The sequence below is a fragment of the Megascapheus bottae genome, chromosome 3, assembly GCF_031878675.1.
Source record: "Megascapheus bottae isolate mThoBot1 chromosome 3, mThoBot2.hap1, whole genome shotgun sequence".
Lineage (NCBI taxonomy): Eukaryota > Metazoa > Chordata > Mammalia > Rodentia > Geomyidae > Megascapheus > Megascapheus bottae.
The window spans coordinates 50,061,462-50,080,052 of NC_143511.1; the positions used below are offsets into that span (position 1 = coordinate 50,061,462).

The 18,591-nt window shown below is 39.8% G+C and overlaps 2 protein-coding genes across 2 annotated transcripts; one reads left to right on the forward strand and one right to left on the reverse strand.

Annotated features, from left to right (window-relative positions):
• Window positions 1-455: 455 nt before the first annotated feature.
• Klhl9 (kelch like family member 9) lies at window positions 456-4,108 on the reverse strand. The gene has a single exon (XM_090330056.1). It carries the CDS (start codon window positions 4,072-4,074, stop codon window positions 2,221-2,223), a length of 1,854 nt encoding a protein of 617 aa, XP_090186182.1. The 5' UTR covers window positions 4,075-4,108; the 3' UTR covers window positions 456-2,220.
• An 8,871-nt stretch (window positions 4,109-12,979) lies between these two features.
• LOC150065467 (interferon alpha-1-like) lies at window positions 12,980-13,549 on the forward strand. Its single transcript, XM_090329108.1, has one exon. The coding sequence runs from the start codon at window positions 12,980-12,982 to the stop codon at window positions 13,547-13,549; it is 570 nt and encodes a 189-aa protein (XP_090185234.1).
• The last annotated feature ends 5,042 nt before the right edge of the window (window positions 13,550-18,591 follow it).

The window sequence follows — 18,591 nt, forward strand, 5'->3', positions numbered from 1 at the left end:
AGACAAACCTCTTTCCAGCCAATCATTTAAAAACCACTTAAAACTTCCATTGGTATAAAGAGCTTCAGGTTAATTAGTATAAGCATAACAATAAGTTGTGCATGATTACCAAGAGCTGTCAACTGCAAAAACTGACAAGTAAAAGAATGGTGTAGCATATAAAGGTGTAGAGTGAGACAGAAGAGTTAGTTTACCTGGTTAAATAGGACTTAATTATAAAGCAACATGGTCAAATACAAGACGGAAAAGTAAAGAGTAGCTTGCACAAATACAGGACAGGAAAGGCAATATTATCTTGGCATGTTAGAATCAATTCTGTGAAAAGTAACACTGCATTATAAATAAAATATGGCTAATTTGTCACCAAACTGGTCAAGATGAAAAATTAGCTGAAAGGCTACCCTGCATTTTTTGTAAAGCTCTAACATAGGGAGAAAAAAATGAATGCAAACAAATACCAATTAAATTATATTTATTATATAAAGAAATCTTATAACTTCATATGAAAAACAGGGCAATTCCAATAAGCAAAAGACATGAACATATGACTAACAATGAAACACAGCTAATAAAAATACATAAATAGTCAATATTATTAATAATCTAAAGAAATGATTTGGAATACTTGCTTATTCAATACACAAAGTTAGCAGTAAATTCCTTTTTCTATCTTCTAACAGTACTCAAAAGTGCTACTTCCAGAAAAAAAATGGAGTCATTAACAAAAACATAGAAAGTATGAAAATTTCTGCCAATGCAGAAATCATAAAAGCATTAAAATGAACCAACAGTAAGGGCAGTAAGGCTCAGATTTCCTAGAAGCCAATTCCTTTTGCCTTGATTCCTGAGTTATACCGTGGGAGTGTCAATAAACAGGAAGTTGTTCCTGATCTACACTCTTAACAATCTCCTAAGCAGAGACATATACATACCAGTAAAGTCCTACAATCTCCCTATGTAACTCTCAACCATTGGGTTTACCCCTTGGTATTAAAGAAACTGATGTTCCACTGCACTACTGCCTGCAAGTACACAGAGCCATAGATTTTCTTTATCTGGCTTCTAAGTGAACCTGAGGTTGGTTCTGTCCTTGAGGCATAGCTCAAAGGATATATTCTCTGATGTGAGACAAAAGGGAATGAGTGTATCTTCCACTTGCTCAGATCATAACCTCAGGCAGGTCACAGCTAAAATGTAATGGGCTAGAGTGGCACTAAAGCAATCACTCCAATATAGCTGTCACAATGAATAGAGTGGGGACTGAATATTTCTTTACTTTTTTCATATAACAAAGTTTACAGAAAGGTAGGGAAAAAAGCTGAGTAAAATTAATGAGTAAAAGCAATTCTCTAAAACCTGAACTTTGCTAAATAATCTGTAGAAAAACAACTTTATAGGAAAACACTATCCAAGCAAAAAAAGTGATCTCCATCTGAAGTAAATTCGTCAAATGACAAAACCAGGCATCTAGATTATATGTTGTAGCCCTTAGCTATCTAAATTTTATGACTATAAAGACATTCTCTGCTACTGAATTCTGAAAATAGAAATAGCTGCTCTGTGAAAAAAAATTGAATTTCAAAACAATTTCACTAAAATGATAGTTGAAACTTTTACATGTATTTATGTGTGTGCATGTGTAGCTGTACTGTCCGTACACATTTCCTCTTTTCTGTCTCTTTACAGAGAGGGCTACTAAAAACTGACTTAAGACTATTTCTTCTAGTTTTATTATTTCTCTCTCTGCCAAAAAGACTTCACTATGTTCTGAGTGCAACTACAGAAACTGAACAGTTAACAGACATGTCAAAAACCCTAGGCAAAGAGGGAGGTAGCTAATAATACTTGACAACCTTTTGTTTGCTGTAGAAGAGAGCAGGTGGCCCTTTGTTATTCTCCAGTCAGAAGAAAATTTCAACTTAGAAGTACAACAGACATAATTACACAATCACTACAGTCACATACTGTACATACAGTCACATACTATTCAATACCACAAAGACATCTTTCTATGTATTATTTTTCATTTGTTAAAAGTACTGTATATGTTGAATACATTTTCAGAATGTGCTTGTTAATCATTTGATAAACATCCTAAGTTCCTAAGCCAAACAAGACAACCTAAGTTTAGTTTTTGGTCTAATAACTGTACCAGTCATAAGAGGATACAACTGAAGAAGTATGAAATGCATTCAGGCTGCACTGCAGAGATTATCACACCTAAGAATGATCTGAAGGTACTGAAAGAGGCGATTCTCGAGACGGTGACCCCGGGTTTTCTTCAGGAGGAAAAACTGTAAGGGTGCAGGCTCGAATACCACCAAGTGACTCTGGCAGATCAAAAACTTTATGCCATTCATCCTTTTCTGGGTCATATTTCTGGACAATCTCTACCATGCAACGATTATTCCAAGAATACCCACCAACAACGTAAATTTTATTTTCAAAGACAGCAACTCCGACATCACTTTGACCTCTTAACATGGCAGCAATTGGTGTCCATTGGTCAAGGGTTGGTGAATAGTATTCACAGCTCAGGACATCATCATAATCACTTGTGCCTCTGAAGTGGTTGCCACCAATGACATACAGCTTGTCTCCAACTGTACACATGCAATGCAGACCTCTCACTGTAGTCATGGGAGCCTTCTGTGTCCATTTGTCTGTGTCTGGGTCAAAACACATTAGTTCATTTTGGAACGTGTCATGGGTAATTCCCCCTGAAATATACATTAAGCCTCCGTACACTGTTCCAGCATGGCCATAGTGGGGTTCACTCATTTTTGCAACGTAGCTCCATTCATTCATTCTCGGGTTGTAACATTCTACTGTAGCCAGTTCTCCAGCGGCACTGCGTCCACCAACTGCATACAAATGTCCTTTGAGAGCGCTCAAGTGGAAGAATGTGCGCTTTTCATTTAATGACGCCACCTGCATCCATTTATTATACCGAGGATCAAATCTGAAAACCGTATCAACGGCAGTTTTTCCTTTCGTATCGTAATTACTCTGACCACCAACTACATAAAGGAAGTTTCCAATGACAGCGATGCCATGCTGGTAACGGGGCGCATCCATGGGGGCTAAAGATTTCCATTCTTGTGCCCTTTCATCATACATCCGTAACTCTTTACTGACAACTAGCTGCTGCCTCAACACTCCTCCTAATGTAACCAAGTGGGTGGAGTCAGATCGAATGGCAGTTCTGTCTGACTGCATCACCGGCTGCATGTATGGCATCATTTGGTAATTGCTAGCTTCCAAAAGCAAATTCACACAAGTATTGTCTGTTCTCATGAAATCTACCGTCTGCACATAATTGATGAGGTCTTGTGGTGTCATGAGTGGAAATCGAATATTTTTCATCAATTTTGCAGCAAAATCCATCCGAGGGTCTTCCAACCTCAACCAGCGGCAGGCAGCCTTGAAGAGCTCAAGTTCAGTACAGTGCTTAAGACTATTACTGGAAAGCACAAAGGCAAGCCTTTCAAAAGGGAGTTTTAGAAACTCCCCAGTGCTCAATAAAGCAGGAAAGTTCCTCAGGATGAAATTATTAACATACTTATCCACTTCTATAAGATTGTAAGTGTTAGCAATTCGCCCAACCTCAACACAGTTATCCAAAGAGACGCCTGATATAAGAAATACTTTGCAGAAGTCCAAAACCGGCAAAATCTGCAAAAAGCTGGCAGCTTCTAGAGTGTCCTGAAGGTTGTCCATATTAAGAGAAAGCTTTGCAGTGTAAATAAAATCAATGATTTTTTTCAGACCAACCTTGTTTACCCCATGGAGCTTAATGCACATTAAATCTTGCTCTTTCATTCCCCCGGTGAACATAGCCTTGAAATAATCACTCGCGGACGCCATCATAGCTCTGTGAACCGGGAAGATCTCATCTCCATCCCCGGGTACCAGGGTCACATCACAAAGCAAACCTTCTATTCTAAGCTGATCAAAGCCTTGCAATACCACCGAACTGTGAGTATTGCTGGTAAAAAATCGGGTGGTCCCCGCCTTGCAAGGCTGCAAGTGGGCAGAGACGCCCATTTCCCCGTTACCGAGAGACACTTTCATGGGAAGGCCTGGCTCCGGCAGAGACGAGGGCCGCAGATCGTTGTTACGGGAAACCGGGCGGTTCAAAGACAGCGCAAGAGCTGGCTCTGCGGGTCAAGGGCGAGCGGTCACGGCAGCGCCCCCTCTGTCGACGCCGGTCCTCCACAGCAAACCCTCCGGCCGAAGGCCCGCCGGGGGCCGTGCGCCTCAAAGGTGTCTCCGGGGCGGATGGATCATCCCCCGGAGGCCGTGACCAGGTCCCCGCACCGCTGGGCCGGAGGCTGCTCCTTCCCCAGTTCCGCTCGGACCGGGTGGGGGGGGGGTGCGCCACGTACCGCGGCTCCGAGGCCTCGCCCGCCGACGAGGCCCGGGACCTCAGCGAAAGGCTCGCTACCCCCTCTGCTGGCGCCGGAGCGTCCCGGTGGCCACCTGGCTAAGCTTTTGAGCGAGACGTGGAACACCAGCCTGGGCCTGAGGCGAGACCTGGGCCTGGAACTCGAGGCCTAGTCCGGGACGCCGAACAGGTCCTTCCGGATCTAGTCCCAAGATCCCTTGGGCTAGGAGCGGCCGCTTAGCTACTGCGCCTGCGCAGCTGCACACGCCACAGGGCGGGGCTCCTGGGAGGCCAGGCGGGCCCAGACTAGACTCGCCCGGGCGGGGCGCACCCAGCGGGGAGGGCGGAACTTGGGGGCGGGGCCAGCTGTATGCAGGCTCATTCAATTGCTCAACAGAGTGCTGTGTGTGCCACTCAAATCTGAATGTACATATGTTGTGCTGTGGGGTTTGGTATAGTGCATTCTTCTTTAACATTTACACCTCCTGGCTTCTGTCTGAATAACAATGAAACGGTGCTTTTGTGTCAAAGGAGAAGAAATTCCACAGAAAGGTGTGTGTGTGTGTTGGGAAAAGAGACATACTTTCATTGTTAAACTACCATAGAGCACTTTATAATTTTTTTTTTTTTTTTGCCAGTCCTGGGCTTGAGCTCAGGGCCTGAACACTGTCCTTGGACTTTCTCAAGGCTAGAGCTCCACCACTTGAGCCTCAGCACCACTTCTGGCTTTTTTCTATGTATGTGGTACCGACGAATTGAACCCGGGTCTTCATGCATGCTAGGCAAGCACTTTAACCACTAGGCCAAACTCCCGACCCGAGCACTTTATAATTTTTATCCCATTAGTTTAATGAATGGATCCATCAATTATAATTCTGGTTTATAGTTTTCAATGTTTTATTACTTAACACATACGGTGTCTACTAAATTGTTGCTGTACTATGTGAAATTTGAAACGCTGAATTTTTGGCTGCAAGGAAAATGCCATCATAAATAAGCTTTTTCATACTTTCACATTCCAGTCCTTACTTTTAAAATATCTACATAATTTTACAATGATAATACATACTAATTTTTCTTTCTTTAAATTTCTTTTTAAAAAATTTTATTATCAGGGTGAAGTGTAGAAGAGTTACAGTTACATTCATAAGATAGTGAGTGCATTACTTCTTGAACATTGTTACCCCTTCCCATGTTTTTCTCCCATTCCCTCCCCCAGTTGTAAAGTCCATTTTCAACATATTGTCTTGTGAATATTGCATTATTTCTCAGGGAAAAGTTGAGTTTTATAATTCTAATCTGAGGACAAGCAGCAGAACTTATTTGAAAATGTAACAATGTTTTCAAGAATCTTAAAGAAAACAGTGCTGAATGCCTATTAGACATGACTGAATTAGCTCCAAGATGCTGAGACCCAGGCATCACGCAGCTGTTTCTGAATTAGGACTAGATCCAGGCCTATCGGCAAAGATTCACCACTGAGTAACCAGAATTCTGAATCATTTGCTCCTTTGTTTAGAAATAGTTGAGTTTGGGGGAACTCAGAAATACATACTTTTTTAAATCTTTTTTTAAGCCATATTTATTTTTTTCATATATTTTTATTGTAATTAATAGAAGGGTTACATTATATTCACCAGATAGAAGGTGCATTACTTCACATACATTGATACCCTTTCTCATGTCTTGGTCCCTATTTCCCTTCCCCCACCCCCACATCTCATCTTGTTTTCCTCCCTTCCCTTTCCGACTTCAAATAACCAAATAGCATATATACAATATATCAGATAACCAGGTGAAATACTGTGACAATATGAGATAACCAAGGGACAGCAAAAGAGATGAGAGATAACATAGTATATTAACGACAACAGTTGGGTCTAGTGGTAGAGTGCTTGCCTAGAATGTACAAAGACCCAGGTCCGATTCCTCGGGACCACATACATAGAAAAATACATACTATTTTTTCTTTTCCTTATTTGCTCCTGAACTCTGTGATTAAAGCTTAGAGTCTGGCCATAGAACTTTACCCAATTTCTGGATAGTATTTGGTAGTATATTCAAGTCAATATGATCACGGGCAGAAATACTTGTATATTCATTATCCTTCGGATTTTTGTCTTTATTGGTATTTTATTAACAGGTTTATTTAACTAGTATTTTCACATAGAAATAGTTGTATACGTTGTTACAATTTCCTCCAGCATTTTCAAGTTTGAAGTTATTACTCTTTTAAAAATACTTCTAGGGCCTGAACACTGTCCTTGTGCTTTCTCTACCACTTCCAGCTTTTTTTCTAAGTATGTGGTACTGGGGGATTGAAACCAGGTCTTCATGAATGCTAGGCAAGAACTCTATCACTAGGCCAAACTCCTGGCTCTTGCTTTATATTTTAAACAGTTGTGTTGTTGCCTACTAAATGGATATGTCATATTTAGCCAATCCCCTACTGATGAATATTCATTCTGTTTGTTTGTTTTTCCCCCTGTTGCTCTGGGCAGATGGCAGCAACGTTCGGAATGCTTAGACTTCCACTGTGCTCAATAAGGTCCTCCAGCGGCTCTTCATCTCAAAAGATGACTAGATGGAGGACATCATGCTGGCCTTTGTCAGCACTGGGAACTCTTGCAGCTCAGCTTGGTCAGGAAATGAAGGATTCCAGTGATGACTCTGTACTGGCTCAGACTCATTCTCTATTTGAAAAATAAAGAATAGTGCCATTGTGCTGGAGAAGTTGTTAGAGGAACCAATCATAAGATCTTTGTTTTCAGTATTAAGCTTGCAGGAAGACTTGTAGCTGGTAAAACAGATCTGTATTTTTAATGATACTTTATACTTCCATCAATACATCAATACATTTACTTATTTCAAAAGATATGTCTAAATTATGTTTATTATTTAACTTTTACTTTTAGATCTCTTTAAGTCCATAAAAGGCTTACTGCAAACTGTTATGAAAGAATGGAAATTTTTTTATATTATCTAAAATATCTTTCAATCTAAACCTATTATTAATGATAATAAAATAATTTCTGGAATTAGTTTCATTATTTTGAGCATTTAATTTGCCTGTAATGATGTTTATACTTTTTCTTTGTTATAATAGTTTATTTTCTGGTAAACCTGGATATTTTAGGAATACCATTTTTAAATATTTTTTCATATATTTTTATTGTAATTAATAGAAGGGTTACATTATATTCACCAGATAGAAGGTGCACAAACATTGATACCCTTTCTCATGTTTTGGTCCCCAATTCCCTCCCCCCACCCCCACCCCTCATCTTGTTTTCCTCACTTCCCTATCCTATTTCAAATAACTAAACATATATACAATATATCAGATAACAAGATAAAATACTGTAACCATATGAGATAACCAAGGGATAGCAAAAGAGATGAGAGATAACATAGTACATTAAGGACAACAATCACTCATTATATGGCTTTTGTTTCTATATCCTGGAAGTCCATTCATTTAGCGTCATCCTATATGGCCTTATGTATGTAGGTTTTTGTTCTATTGTAAATCTCTGCTAAGAGAGCCCAAGGTTTCTACTGATTATGACAAATGAGGGAGACCTTTGAGTCTGGCTTACTTCACTTAATATGATTTTTTTTCCAAGTCTTTAGGAATAGCATTTTTATTGATTGATTTTTTTACTTTCTGACTGACTTTAGAATTGTTCTATAATGGTCAGCATTGCTGTGATAAAAATTGTGAAAGCAGGGGCCTGTTGGCTCATGCTTGTGATCCCAGCTACTCGGGAGGCTGAGATATGAGAATCATGGTTCAAAGCCAGTCTGGGTACAAAAGTCTGTGAGACTCTTATCTCCAATTAACAACCAGAAAACTGGAAGTGGCACCTGGGCTCAAGTGATAGAACATTAGTCTTGAGCTGAAGAGCTCAGGGACTCTCACCCAGAGTTCAAGCCCCATAGCCAACCAAAAAAAAATTATGAAATCTTGTGGATTTAAAAAGAACTATATCACAATGAATGTAAACTTTTGAGAAACTTCCTATATCATATAGAAAATTGAACTGCATCTACAAGATGAAAAGGAACATTAAAGCCAGTAAGAAATCCAAATGGGACTACCAAAAATACATGCCAATGGAGAATCGTAGTAATTTTCTAAATAAGGAAACAGATTTGAAACAAGAATAGCAATGGGTCACTTTCATAAAGAATTACCCATAATTCACTAGGTGGGATTTTACCTGCTCTACTCTACCTGCCCCACCCTGAAGAAACTCAATTTCTTAAGTTTATTCACATGGAGAAAGACAAGAAAGTATTTATGGAGCAAATATAAGTGCATTTGGGATAGTTCATCAAAGTGATCCCCTAGTGGCAGTTGTTTCCATTTTTGGTCATTGTATATCTATGTGAGAATCTGATCCCTTTTTCTATCAAAGATTTGAAAAAGAAGTACCTTTAGATCCAGGCTGACCAAGAAAAAATTTCTGCTAAGTTCTTAGTAGAAGGATAATTATCTGACTTACATTCAGTGCACACAATAACTTGAATGACTATCTGACTTGGAGAAGAATTGCCTAGGTCGGTATGGAAAAGGCACATTATATTCTTCTTTCCTTCCCATTGAGTTCTGTAGAAATCAAGCTTTGTAGTATCAACAGGCATCCATTTCTCAATTTTGTATAATTGAGAAATAACTACCCTTTTCCTTTATTATTCCCGTTTGAAAAACAATTTGTTATATTTTCTGATTTTCTTTCTGAGTTTGTTCACTCTCATATTTTCAATGTGTTCATCAATTGCAGAAACAACACCAACAGTGATAGACAAAGTGTCCCATGAGAACAATGGCCCTATGTCTTTGACAACCAAAGCAATTATAAAATTTCTTCCAATGGTAAAAGGAAAACAGAAGCAAGAAATATTGTATAATTTCAAAATTTGGCAGAATCTCCAAACATGAAACTGGAGCATTTACCATGCAATACAAGATTCTGAATTGAAACTAGATTCAGTCAGGATATATGTGTCACTTTGATCAATTCATTCAACTCTATGAGCTTCATTGATTTTCAAACATAAAATAATGGTGAACAATTGCATTAAACAAACTAAAGCACTGAAAAGCATTTAGCAGAGTATGTTTTACAGAAAGGTAAAGGGGGATATATGGCAGGATATATTCCATATATATTTTATATAAGCATTAAATATATGAATGTTTATATTTCACATGAATTTCATATCTCTATTATTTATACATCTATCTATCCATCCAACCATCCAAACGTTCTTTTATTTTCTTCATGTTTTCTATATCCGAACATTGAAATTTCCCATCTCTTCCTTGGAATGATTGCATAAAACAAAGTGGAATTCTGGGAAGTGTTCTGGAAAATACTTAAAAAACAATCACTTTTCGCATTGGAGATCAAGACTTGTCTCCAAATCTTCACTGATGTTTCCATTCATTTCAAAGTGGTCGTTTGTAAAAGTCTTTGAAGGACAGATTATTTTATTGAATTAGTCACGTTTTCATCACTAGAACAAAAATACCCAAGTAATAAGAGATTTACTTTGGCTTATGGTTCAAGTTCAAGATTAGGCAGCTGTATTGATTTGGGCCTGTGGTGAGGGCTGTAACTCACAGTCACATGCTAGTAAAAAAAAAAAAAAAACAACCAACCAACCAAACAAACAAACAAAAAAAACCAGAGAGAAGAAAGAAAATGGCCAGGGTCTGATAGGCGCCTTCAAGAACGCATCCCCAATGACCAGTAGGTCCTACTACTTAAAGGTCCAGAGGATCAGCCAGTATCACCACCTCAAGACAAACCTTCCCATATCCACATCCCAACTAAAGCATCTGCTAAACTCAAGCTTGAAGGACACAAAATTCCATTGCTGCATTGGACACTGGGTACACTTTTTCTCTCTGTTTCTTGAATCCCAAGCTTTCACTCTTGGTACAGTAGTTTCTTCCAGAAACCCCCTGTGTGTTTTCTCCTCATTTTCTCTCGCTCCTCATTAATACACCCTGCTCATTGACCTATGGCTTCTTTTATCATCTTGATTTCTGGCTTCCAATTGAAAAATGGATATTTCTGTTTTGGGTTTTTTTTTTGTTTTTTTTTTTTTGTTTGTTTGTTTTGTTTTTTTTGCCAGTCCTGGGCTTGAGCTCAGGGCTTGAGCACTGTCCTTGGACTTTCTCAAGGCTAGAACTCTACCACTTGAGCCTCAGCACCACTTCCGGCTTTTTGCTATGAATGTGGGGTACCGAGGAATTGAACCTGGGTCTTCGTGCCTACTAGGCAAGCACTCTACCACTAGGCCAAACTCCCGGCCCCGGATATTTCTGGTTTTTCAGAAAGTCACATAGGAGGAGCTGTTTTACTTTTCTCTTCTTGATGGCGTTTTTTTTTTTTTTTGATATGTCACAATGATGTAAGCATAGCTATGACAAAAATGAAAAAAGAATGAAAGATTCCCTTTATCCTGGGGCTAAGTTTTTACAGAGGATAGGCTCCACCTGGTGGCCAAGCGATATACAGCTCCATACCAAGTCTAGAGAGCAAGCTTTTCTCAGTGATTTCTGGGTAATTCTGGTCCCTGGCAGTAGGGCAGTGGTGTTTTTTTCTGGGGACAGAAAAAAAACCCCAAAAAACTGTATTGCTTGAAAAACTCCACTTCTTTAAATTTGTATCTGAGGGGCGAGGAAAATCAACTTTAGAGATAGCATTTATTCTTTAAACAATGCTCACTATATATCCGTGGCCTCTGGTAACAAATAAACAACTATCACTAGTCAGGTAATAGAACCAACTCACCATCCCAAGAGAGATTCCTCATCAGCTGATTTGCTGGTTGTCCCCTCTTCTAAGTAATAACTTGATGTCACTTTTTTCTGTGTATGTGATGCTGAGGAATAGAACCCAGGGCTTCATGCATGCTAGGCAAACACTCTACCATGAGGCTACCTTCCCAGACTAGTGACCCCCCCCCATATGAAGACAATGGTGGCTGAGAAAGAAGTCTGTTTAGTTCTCATACAAGCAAAGAAGAACGTTTATTTTTGAATGAAAGTTTTCTTCATTTTTCCACATAGGTACTAAAGACAATTTAAGGAGAAAACATTAAAATTTTTCAGTTGATTAAAAATTTGGAGGATGTTATTCATCAAAATCCACAGGATATTGATGATTTGAAGTGGGACTGCAAATGATATAGAAGAAATAGGCCAAAAGCATGTGAAAACCCTGAACCATAATGTAAAGTTTAGGTCGTATCCTTTTAAGGTTGGGATGACACCAGATTTTGAATCCTGCTCCAAAACTCCAGGCCACTTGCCTTCCTATCTCAAAGTAGGAGAGGTGGTGAAGGGAATGAAAGGAGATTCTTTTTCAAAGCAACCACGAGGGAAGCAAACTTCAGTATATCTTCAACCATGCTTGCGACTAGAGACACTAGCTGTAGGTTAAAGAGGCAGAATTGGAGCCAGGTGTCAGGAAAAAAAAAAACACAAACTTAAAAGGTAAAATAATAATTTTGAAAATATTTATGGATTTCTTTTCAGAGGTACCATATATTCTATATACTTCAAAGCCTATATATAATGTGATACAATATAAGTACGCACAGCATGTAAAAAGTAACTTAAGGTAAAAACATAATTATGAGAATGTCATCATTAATAAATAAAAATAATAAATAATATACAGGGAAAGAAATTTCATAAAGTAAAATTACATGGCAGTGGCTTTTAAAATCAACTTTAAGGGCTGGGAGTTTGGCCTAGTGGTAGAGTGCTTGCCTTGTATGCACGAAGACCTGGGTTCGAGTCCTCAGTACCACATACATACAAAAAAGCTGGAAGTGGTGCTGAAGCTCAAGTGGTAGAGCTCTAGCCTTGAGAAAGTCCAAGGACCTTGATCGGCCCTGAGTTGGCAGGGCCGATCAAGGTCCTGGGCAGCCCAGGACTGGCAAAAAAATAAAAAATTAAAAAATTAAAATCAACTTTCAGATGAAACTTAGTATTATTTTGCCAATCCTGGAGCTTGAACTCAGGGCCTGGGCACTGTCTTTGGACACATTTTGCTCAAGGCTAGTGCTCTGCCATTTGAACCACAGCACCACTTCAGGCTTTTTCTGAGTACGTGGTACCAAGGAATCGAACCCAGGGCTTCATGCTTGCTAGGCAATCACTCTACCACTAGGCCAAACTCCCGGCCCCAAACTTACCATTTTCAACTCATCATTTGCACTTTTATGTATGAAGTGGCAATATAGTGGACACAAATATGGTTCTATATATGTGCACTTTAAAATTAATCAGTTAAATTAAGTAAATAACTGCGAATGTAAGCTAATAGGGAAGGCAGAGTAGAAAAGAAGTGATGGAAACAAGTGGTTGGGAAATGCCGCTCTAAAGTGAAGTATGAAAGCATAAATGAAAACAAAAAGAGAAGTAGAAAGTGATGGGGGGATTCAGAAAATGGAAGCTCCAGCTTCCCTACTTAAGCCAAGCCAGCACATCCAGGTCCTCACACACCCCAGAGGCAGAGGCTCAGCATCTCCACCTCAGCCAGTCCAGCAGCCTCTGCAGCATCCACCATGGCCTTGCCCTTGGCCTTCCTGCTGACCCTGCTGGTGCTCAGCTGCAGGGCAACCTGCTCTCTGGGCTGTGAGCTGCCCCCCACCCATGGCCTGGGCCACTGGAAAGCCCTGCGCCTCCTGACACAGATGAGGAGAGTCCCACTCTTCTCCTGCCTGCAGGACAGAAAGGACTTTGGGTTCCCTGAGAGGGCGTTTGATGGAGAGCAGGTGCAGAAGGCTCAAGCCATGGCTGTCCTCCATGAGATGACCCGGCAGATCTCCAGCCTCTTCAGCCCGGAGACCACGCCTGCCCCTTGGCAGAAGAGCCTGGTGGAGCCACTGCGCACTGTCCTCTCTGATCAGCTGCGTGACCTGGGAGCCTGTCTGACAGGGGAGGTGGGAGAGCAGGCGCCTGCCATGGAGCTGGAGGACCCCACAGTGGCTGTGAGGAGACACTTCCACAGCATCTCTCTCTACCTGCGAGAGAAGAAGTTCAGCCCTTGTGCCTGGGAGGTTGTCAGGACAGAAGTCATGAGATACTTCTCTTCATCTGCACACCTGCTGGAAAGGATGAAGAGTAAGGAATGAGCTGTCATCCTACACGGACTTTTCCTCACTGTTGGAAGATGATGTCTCCCTTCTTCGAACTCTACCATTTTCAAACTGTCATTTCTGCTATCATTTGACATGACTTCAGTGAATCTCTTAGATGTGTTCAGAAGTGTTGGTTAAATTGTGATCAACACTCTAGATTTTCTTCTCTTTTATCCATTCTGATTTAGCTGTGCTTCTAGTTACATATTTATTTATTTATTTACCAGATTTTAACTATTTTATATGTATTTTCATGGACATCTTTATTGTGGTTTATACATATATTTCATAGTTTATTAAACTTTTCCTAAAGAAGCTTATATTTTATGTTTAATTGTCTAATAAAAACCTGCAGAACCCGTGAGACTTACAAATGGAGGGAAATGTACTTCATTCACTCATGGTTATTTTACTCCATTTATCAGTGTCAGTTGGTTTCTTCTTGCACTGGGGAGACAGTGTGCCTAAAGAACAGCGACTATGTAGTGTGTGTAAGGCCATGGATATGTAAATATACTGAAAGGAAAATTCAGCTGATGGTTTGTAAACCAGATGACATGCTACCTTCAGGCTAATATTATGATCCTAACAAATTCAATTTCTGTTGTTTTGAATCTTTGTGCTTTTAATGAGGGAAGTCTAAAAGCTAAAACTTTCTTAATAGGGTATGATAGGAACTCTCATGAAATGGTCAAAAAAAGTAGTTGTACCCTCTGACCTGGAGGACTTTCAAAGAGAAAGAATTGTATAAATTAACTGCAGGTATCATTTTTTTTTTGGTGGGTCATGGTGCTTGAACTGACCCTGGGCCTTGCCCCTGAGCTCTTCAGCTCAAGGCTATGCCCTATCCCTAGGCCTGGACCTTGTCCCTGAGCTCTTCAGCTCAAGGCTAGCACCCTACCCTAGATCCAAGCCCTAGATCCATTTCCAGGGGTTAATGGAAGATAAGAGTCTCAGGTCCTTTGTGCCAGGCTGGTTTTGAACTGGTTTTGAACCAAAGCCTCCTCAGTAGCTAGGATTACAGGTGTGAGCTAGTTTGCCCAGCTTGACTGTCAATATCTAAGCCTATATAACCACCGCCAGCTTCATACATGAGCTTCCAATGTACAAGGATCAGAGCTTGTGGAAGTTAACATGGGGAAACTGAGATATTCCAATGGGAATGTGAGTACAGTATGTAGAGAGTAAACATAAATGTACCATTCTTCAAATACTAAAACAAAATGGAATAGAGCCAAAGGAAATGGAGATGGGACAGCTCCCTTTAGAGACCATCAAGAGAGAAAGGAGAGTGGATTGAAGAAAATCAGCTTGCTTAGGAGAGAAATCGGCGGGGGCAGGAAAGGTATGGACAGAACCCATCCATTGTTGTAGGAAAGTGGAATGCAGTGGCACCTTTGGGACAATAATTGGACAGGTTAATAAGCACAAAGCATAGGAGAATAGTCAGAAACATGAGTGGCCATTGACTAAGCAGAGAAGCCCATTGGATCAAAACTACAGTGTGGATTCATTTTTCTATTTAGAGCTTTACTCTGTTGTTTCTATGAGGTTGTGTGTATGTATATGTGTGTGTCCATGCAAGTGTGAGTTTACAACCTTTTTTGTTATTATATGGCAATATTAGAATTTGAAATCAAGACTTTGTGCTTTCTTGACATAGCTTGCAAAAAGACTCTACTGCTTCACCATCCATCCAGCATGGCTATTTGCTTGCTATTTGGATTTCCAATGATGTAGAATTATTTTCTGCCTAGACAGACATCTAATTGGAATCTTCTAGATCTCAGTCTCCTTAGGGGCTAATATTACAAGTGTAATCCACTACCTGTTTTAGAGGTAGGTAGACAGATAGATAAATAGATATGCTGCCAAAATAATGCACATAGCATCTTTATTTTAAATTATTCCATATTTAGCTTCAATAATAATTTGTCACATTTTTACATTACTACTTTTCATTGCACTGATGATTTGTTAATTGTATGCAGAAATAGGTTTTCTTCATCCAACTTCTTCATCAGGAGACTGAGACCTTAGGATCATCCCTCAAAGCCAGCCTGGGCAGGAAAATCTGTTAGACTCTTATATCCAATTAACCACTAATTAATCATAAGTGACATTCTGGCTCAAACCCTTAGACTCTACCCTTCAGAACTAGGGATAGCATCCAGGCTCTGAATTCTAGCCTCATGATCAACAAACATAAAATGAAAAAATCAAGAACCCCAAAACTAAGAAATTTAGAAATAAGAAATTACTTGAAGCTTGGTGGGGTTAAATCATACCTGCAATCTTAGCTACTCAGAAAGCTGATATGTGAGGGTCTCAGTTCAAAACCTGCTTTCTTGCTAGTGCAGGAAAGTCTATGAAACTCTTTTCTCCAAATAACCACCCACAAAGCCAGAAGTAGCTCAAGTGCTAGAACAAGTCTTGAATAGCGTGAGCACTGGCCCTGAATTCAAACCCCTAAACACCCCCACACATAAAGGAAGAAATCAAAAATTCATTTAGATCACACTAGTGGACTGTAGCAGATTCCAGGAGGGTGTCGTATTTTTGGTTTAGCCATACCTGATGTTCTTTCCTTTTGTCATATTGCTGGGTTGATGATGGTTGCGACTTAGGTGCTTCTGTACCTAACCTGTAATATAACCTCAGATAGTACATATTACATGGAATAAACAATTTGATATTGACATTCTATTCTTCTTGGATGCAACAAAAATGTGGTGTAACTCATCCTAACTCTGCAAGTCCCTGTTTTCTCATAAATTAAAGGGGTTCAGAATGTTAACAGAATTGTCAGTAGTAAATGAAAGAATGCATTTTAAGTTGTTTAGCAGAGTATTTTTCTTTTTTTCAACTTATTTACCTTTGACTTGCTCAGAAAAAAAATGTCTTTACACATTCCATTTAGACAAGGCATAGATGATTTATAAAGTACGATGGATTTTTCTACCCTCCCCTAGAAGAAATGTGGCAATATCCACAGATGCTTTTGGTGTCACCACTACAGAGGGCAAGATACTCCTGGCATCTAGTAACAAGAGGCCAGGGAGACCTTTAAACATCCTGCAGTTCACAGTGCAGCCCCACAACAAATAAAGATCTATCCTCAATGGCGGTAGCCCAGAGCCAAGAAACCTAGAAGGAGAGCAGAATATTTTCATAGGAGTAATATTCACAATATGGTAGGTCTGTTAGCCATTTTCGTTACTATATATGACTCTATCCTTTACCTTTGTCTAAAATTATGAGGAGTCTGTTTTCTACTTCCCAGCACCTGATCTCCAAAGTATTAGTGCAAGAAAGCAGAATGTCTATAGAAGTGGTGAAACTTTACCGTTCTTTCCTTAATGGTATGTCCTGTTTACATTCAGCCAAGAAATAGACACTAGCATATCTGCATGAACTGGCTGAAGATGACCAGTGGTGCTTTGCTGGTGATTCTGGCGTTGGCACTAAACCATTTGGTTTACTAAATATTTCCCTAGAATGAGGACAAAGTTACATTACAATTCTGTAGCTTTACAAAACAATGGATAATGGCATTTTTGTACTGGACGTGGCACCTAGGCTCCTTGGTCATTTCAGCACTTGATGATTTCAAGCTGTGGCTTCCACTTGGATGTTCATTCTTATGTCCATTTCTTATTTCTTCTTTCTTTTTTTTCTGTTTTGTTGGTCATAGGGCTCAGACTCGGGGCCTAGGTGCTGTTACTGAGCTCTTCTGCTCAAGGCTAGTGCTCTACCACTTTAAGCCTCAATGCTACTTCCAGTTTTCTGGTGGTTAATTGAAGGTAAGAGTCTTTCAGATTTTCCTGCCAAGGCTGGTTTGGACTGCAATCCTCAGATCTCAGCCTCCTCAATAGCTAGGACTATAGGCATGGGTCAATGGGCAAAACACAGTCCTATATGAAAGAGAGTAGATATTTTCAAAGATGTTTAGAACAGGAATTGACTTACAAGTCTAATGTATTAGTTTTGTGGTATTGTTTTCAAAAACATAATTAATGCTAGTACCAATTACAAAAAGGAGCTTTTGAGATAATCAAAGCCTCTCTTCTTCTTGTTGTTCTACTTCTTGTTCTTCTTCCTCTTTGTCTTCCTCCTTCCTCTTTCTCTTCCTTCTCTTCCTCTTCTTCTTCTTCCTCTTCTTCTTTTCAAGTCCAGGGGCTTGAACTTAGGGCCTGAGCACTGTCCTTGGACACTTTTTGCTCAAGGTGCTCTGCCATTTGAGCCACAGCACCGCTTCCAGCTTCTTCTGAGAATGTGGCATCGAGGAATTGAACCCAGGTTTTCGTGTGTGCTAGGGAAGCACTCTTCCACTAGGCTAGGCTCCCAGCCCTCAGATTCTCTCTTCTTATGTCTCTGTTTCAAGGCTCTCTGCCCTTGATTATTGCCTGTGTGCCTACTCACACAGGTAAATATCACGACCCTTCCAGGGTCTGGGACCTCTGAGTTGATTGGTTGGATTCTCCCTTTCTCCTCCTGGCTTAACCAAAATCTATTAATTAGAAAAAATCATGTACCTGGCCTTAAACAAATGAAATGGTAACTAACCTTGGAGTAGCTCCTCCTTGGCTGTATTAAAACTAGCTACTTCCATTCCTTTGTGAAATTCAGCATTGAACTTGAGTGTTTTCGCAGCTTTGTTAAGTTGAATTTTACTAAGAATAATTTGGCATTATTTACATAAACAGTAGACATTAGGATAGTCTTTCAGGTCCTATACTTGCTAGACCTGCACTCTCCCACTCTAGTCCTGTTCCCATATCTCCATTTACTTTAGTTATTTGGGGAGGGGTGTAATTGAACTTTCTGCCTCAACAGGTGTGGCTGTCTTCCTCCATGTCCCACATGCTGAAACTTGACAAGATTGTCAAAGGCCACTCAGCTTGGTTGTGAGTTGTCACTTTTGCTACAGAGATCCCTTTCTTTCACTTTCATGACAATTGAAATGACCATTCGTGTTTCAGCCCACAAACACTATGGATTTTGCTTTCTAAGAAAATGTAAAATAAAATAATAAA

Excerpts from the sequence above, each read along its gene's own strand:
- Klhl9 (XM_090330056.1), bottom strand. The coding sequence starts at position 4,074 with ATGAAAGTGTCTCTCGGTAACGGGGAAATGGGCGTCTCTGCCCACTTG.
- LOC150065467 (XM_090329108.1), top strand. The coding sequence starts at position 12,980 with ATGGCCTTGCCCTTGGCCTTCCTGCTGACCCTGCTGGTGCTCAGCTGC.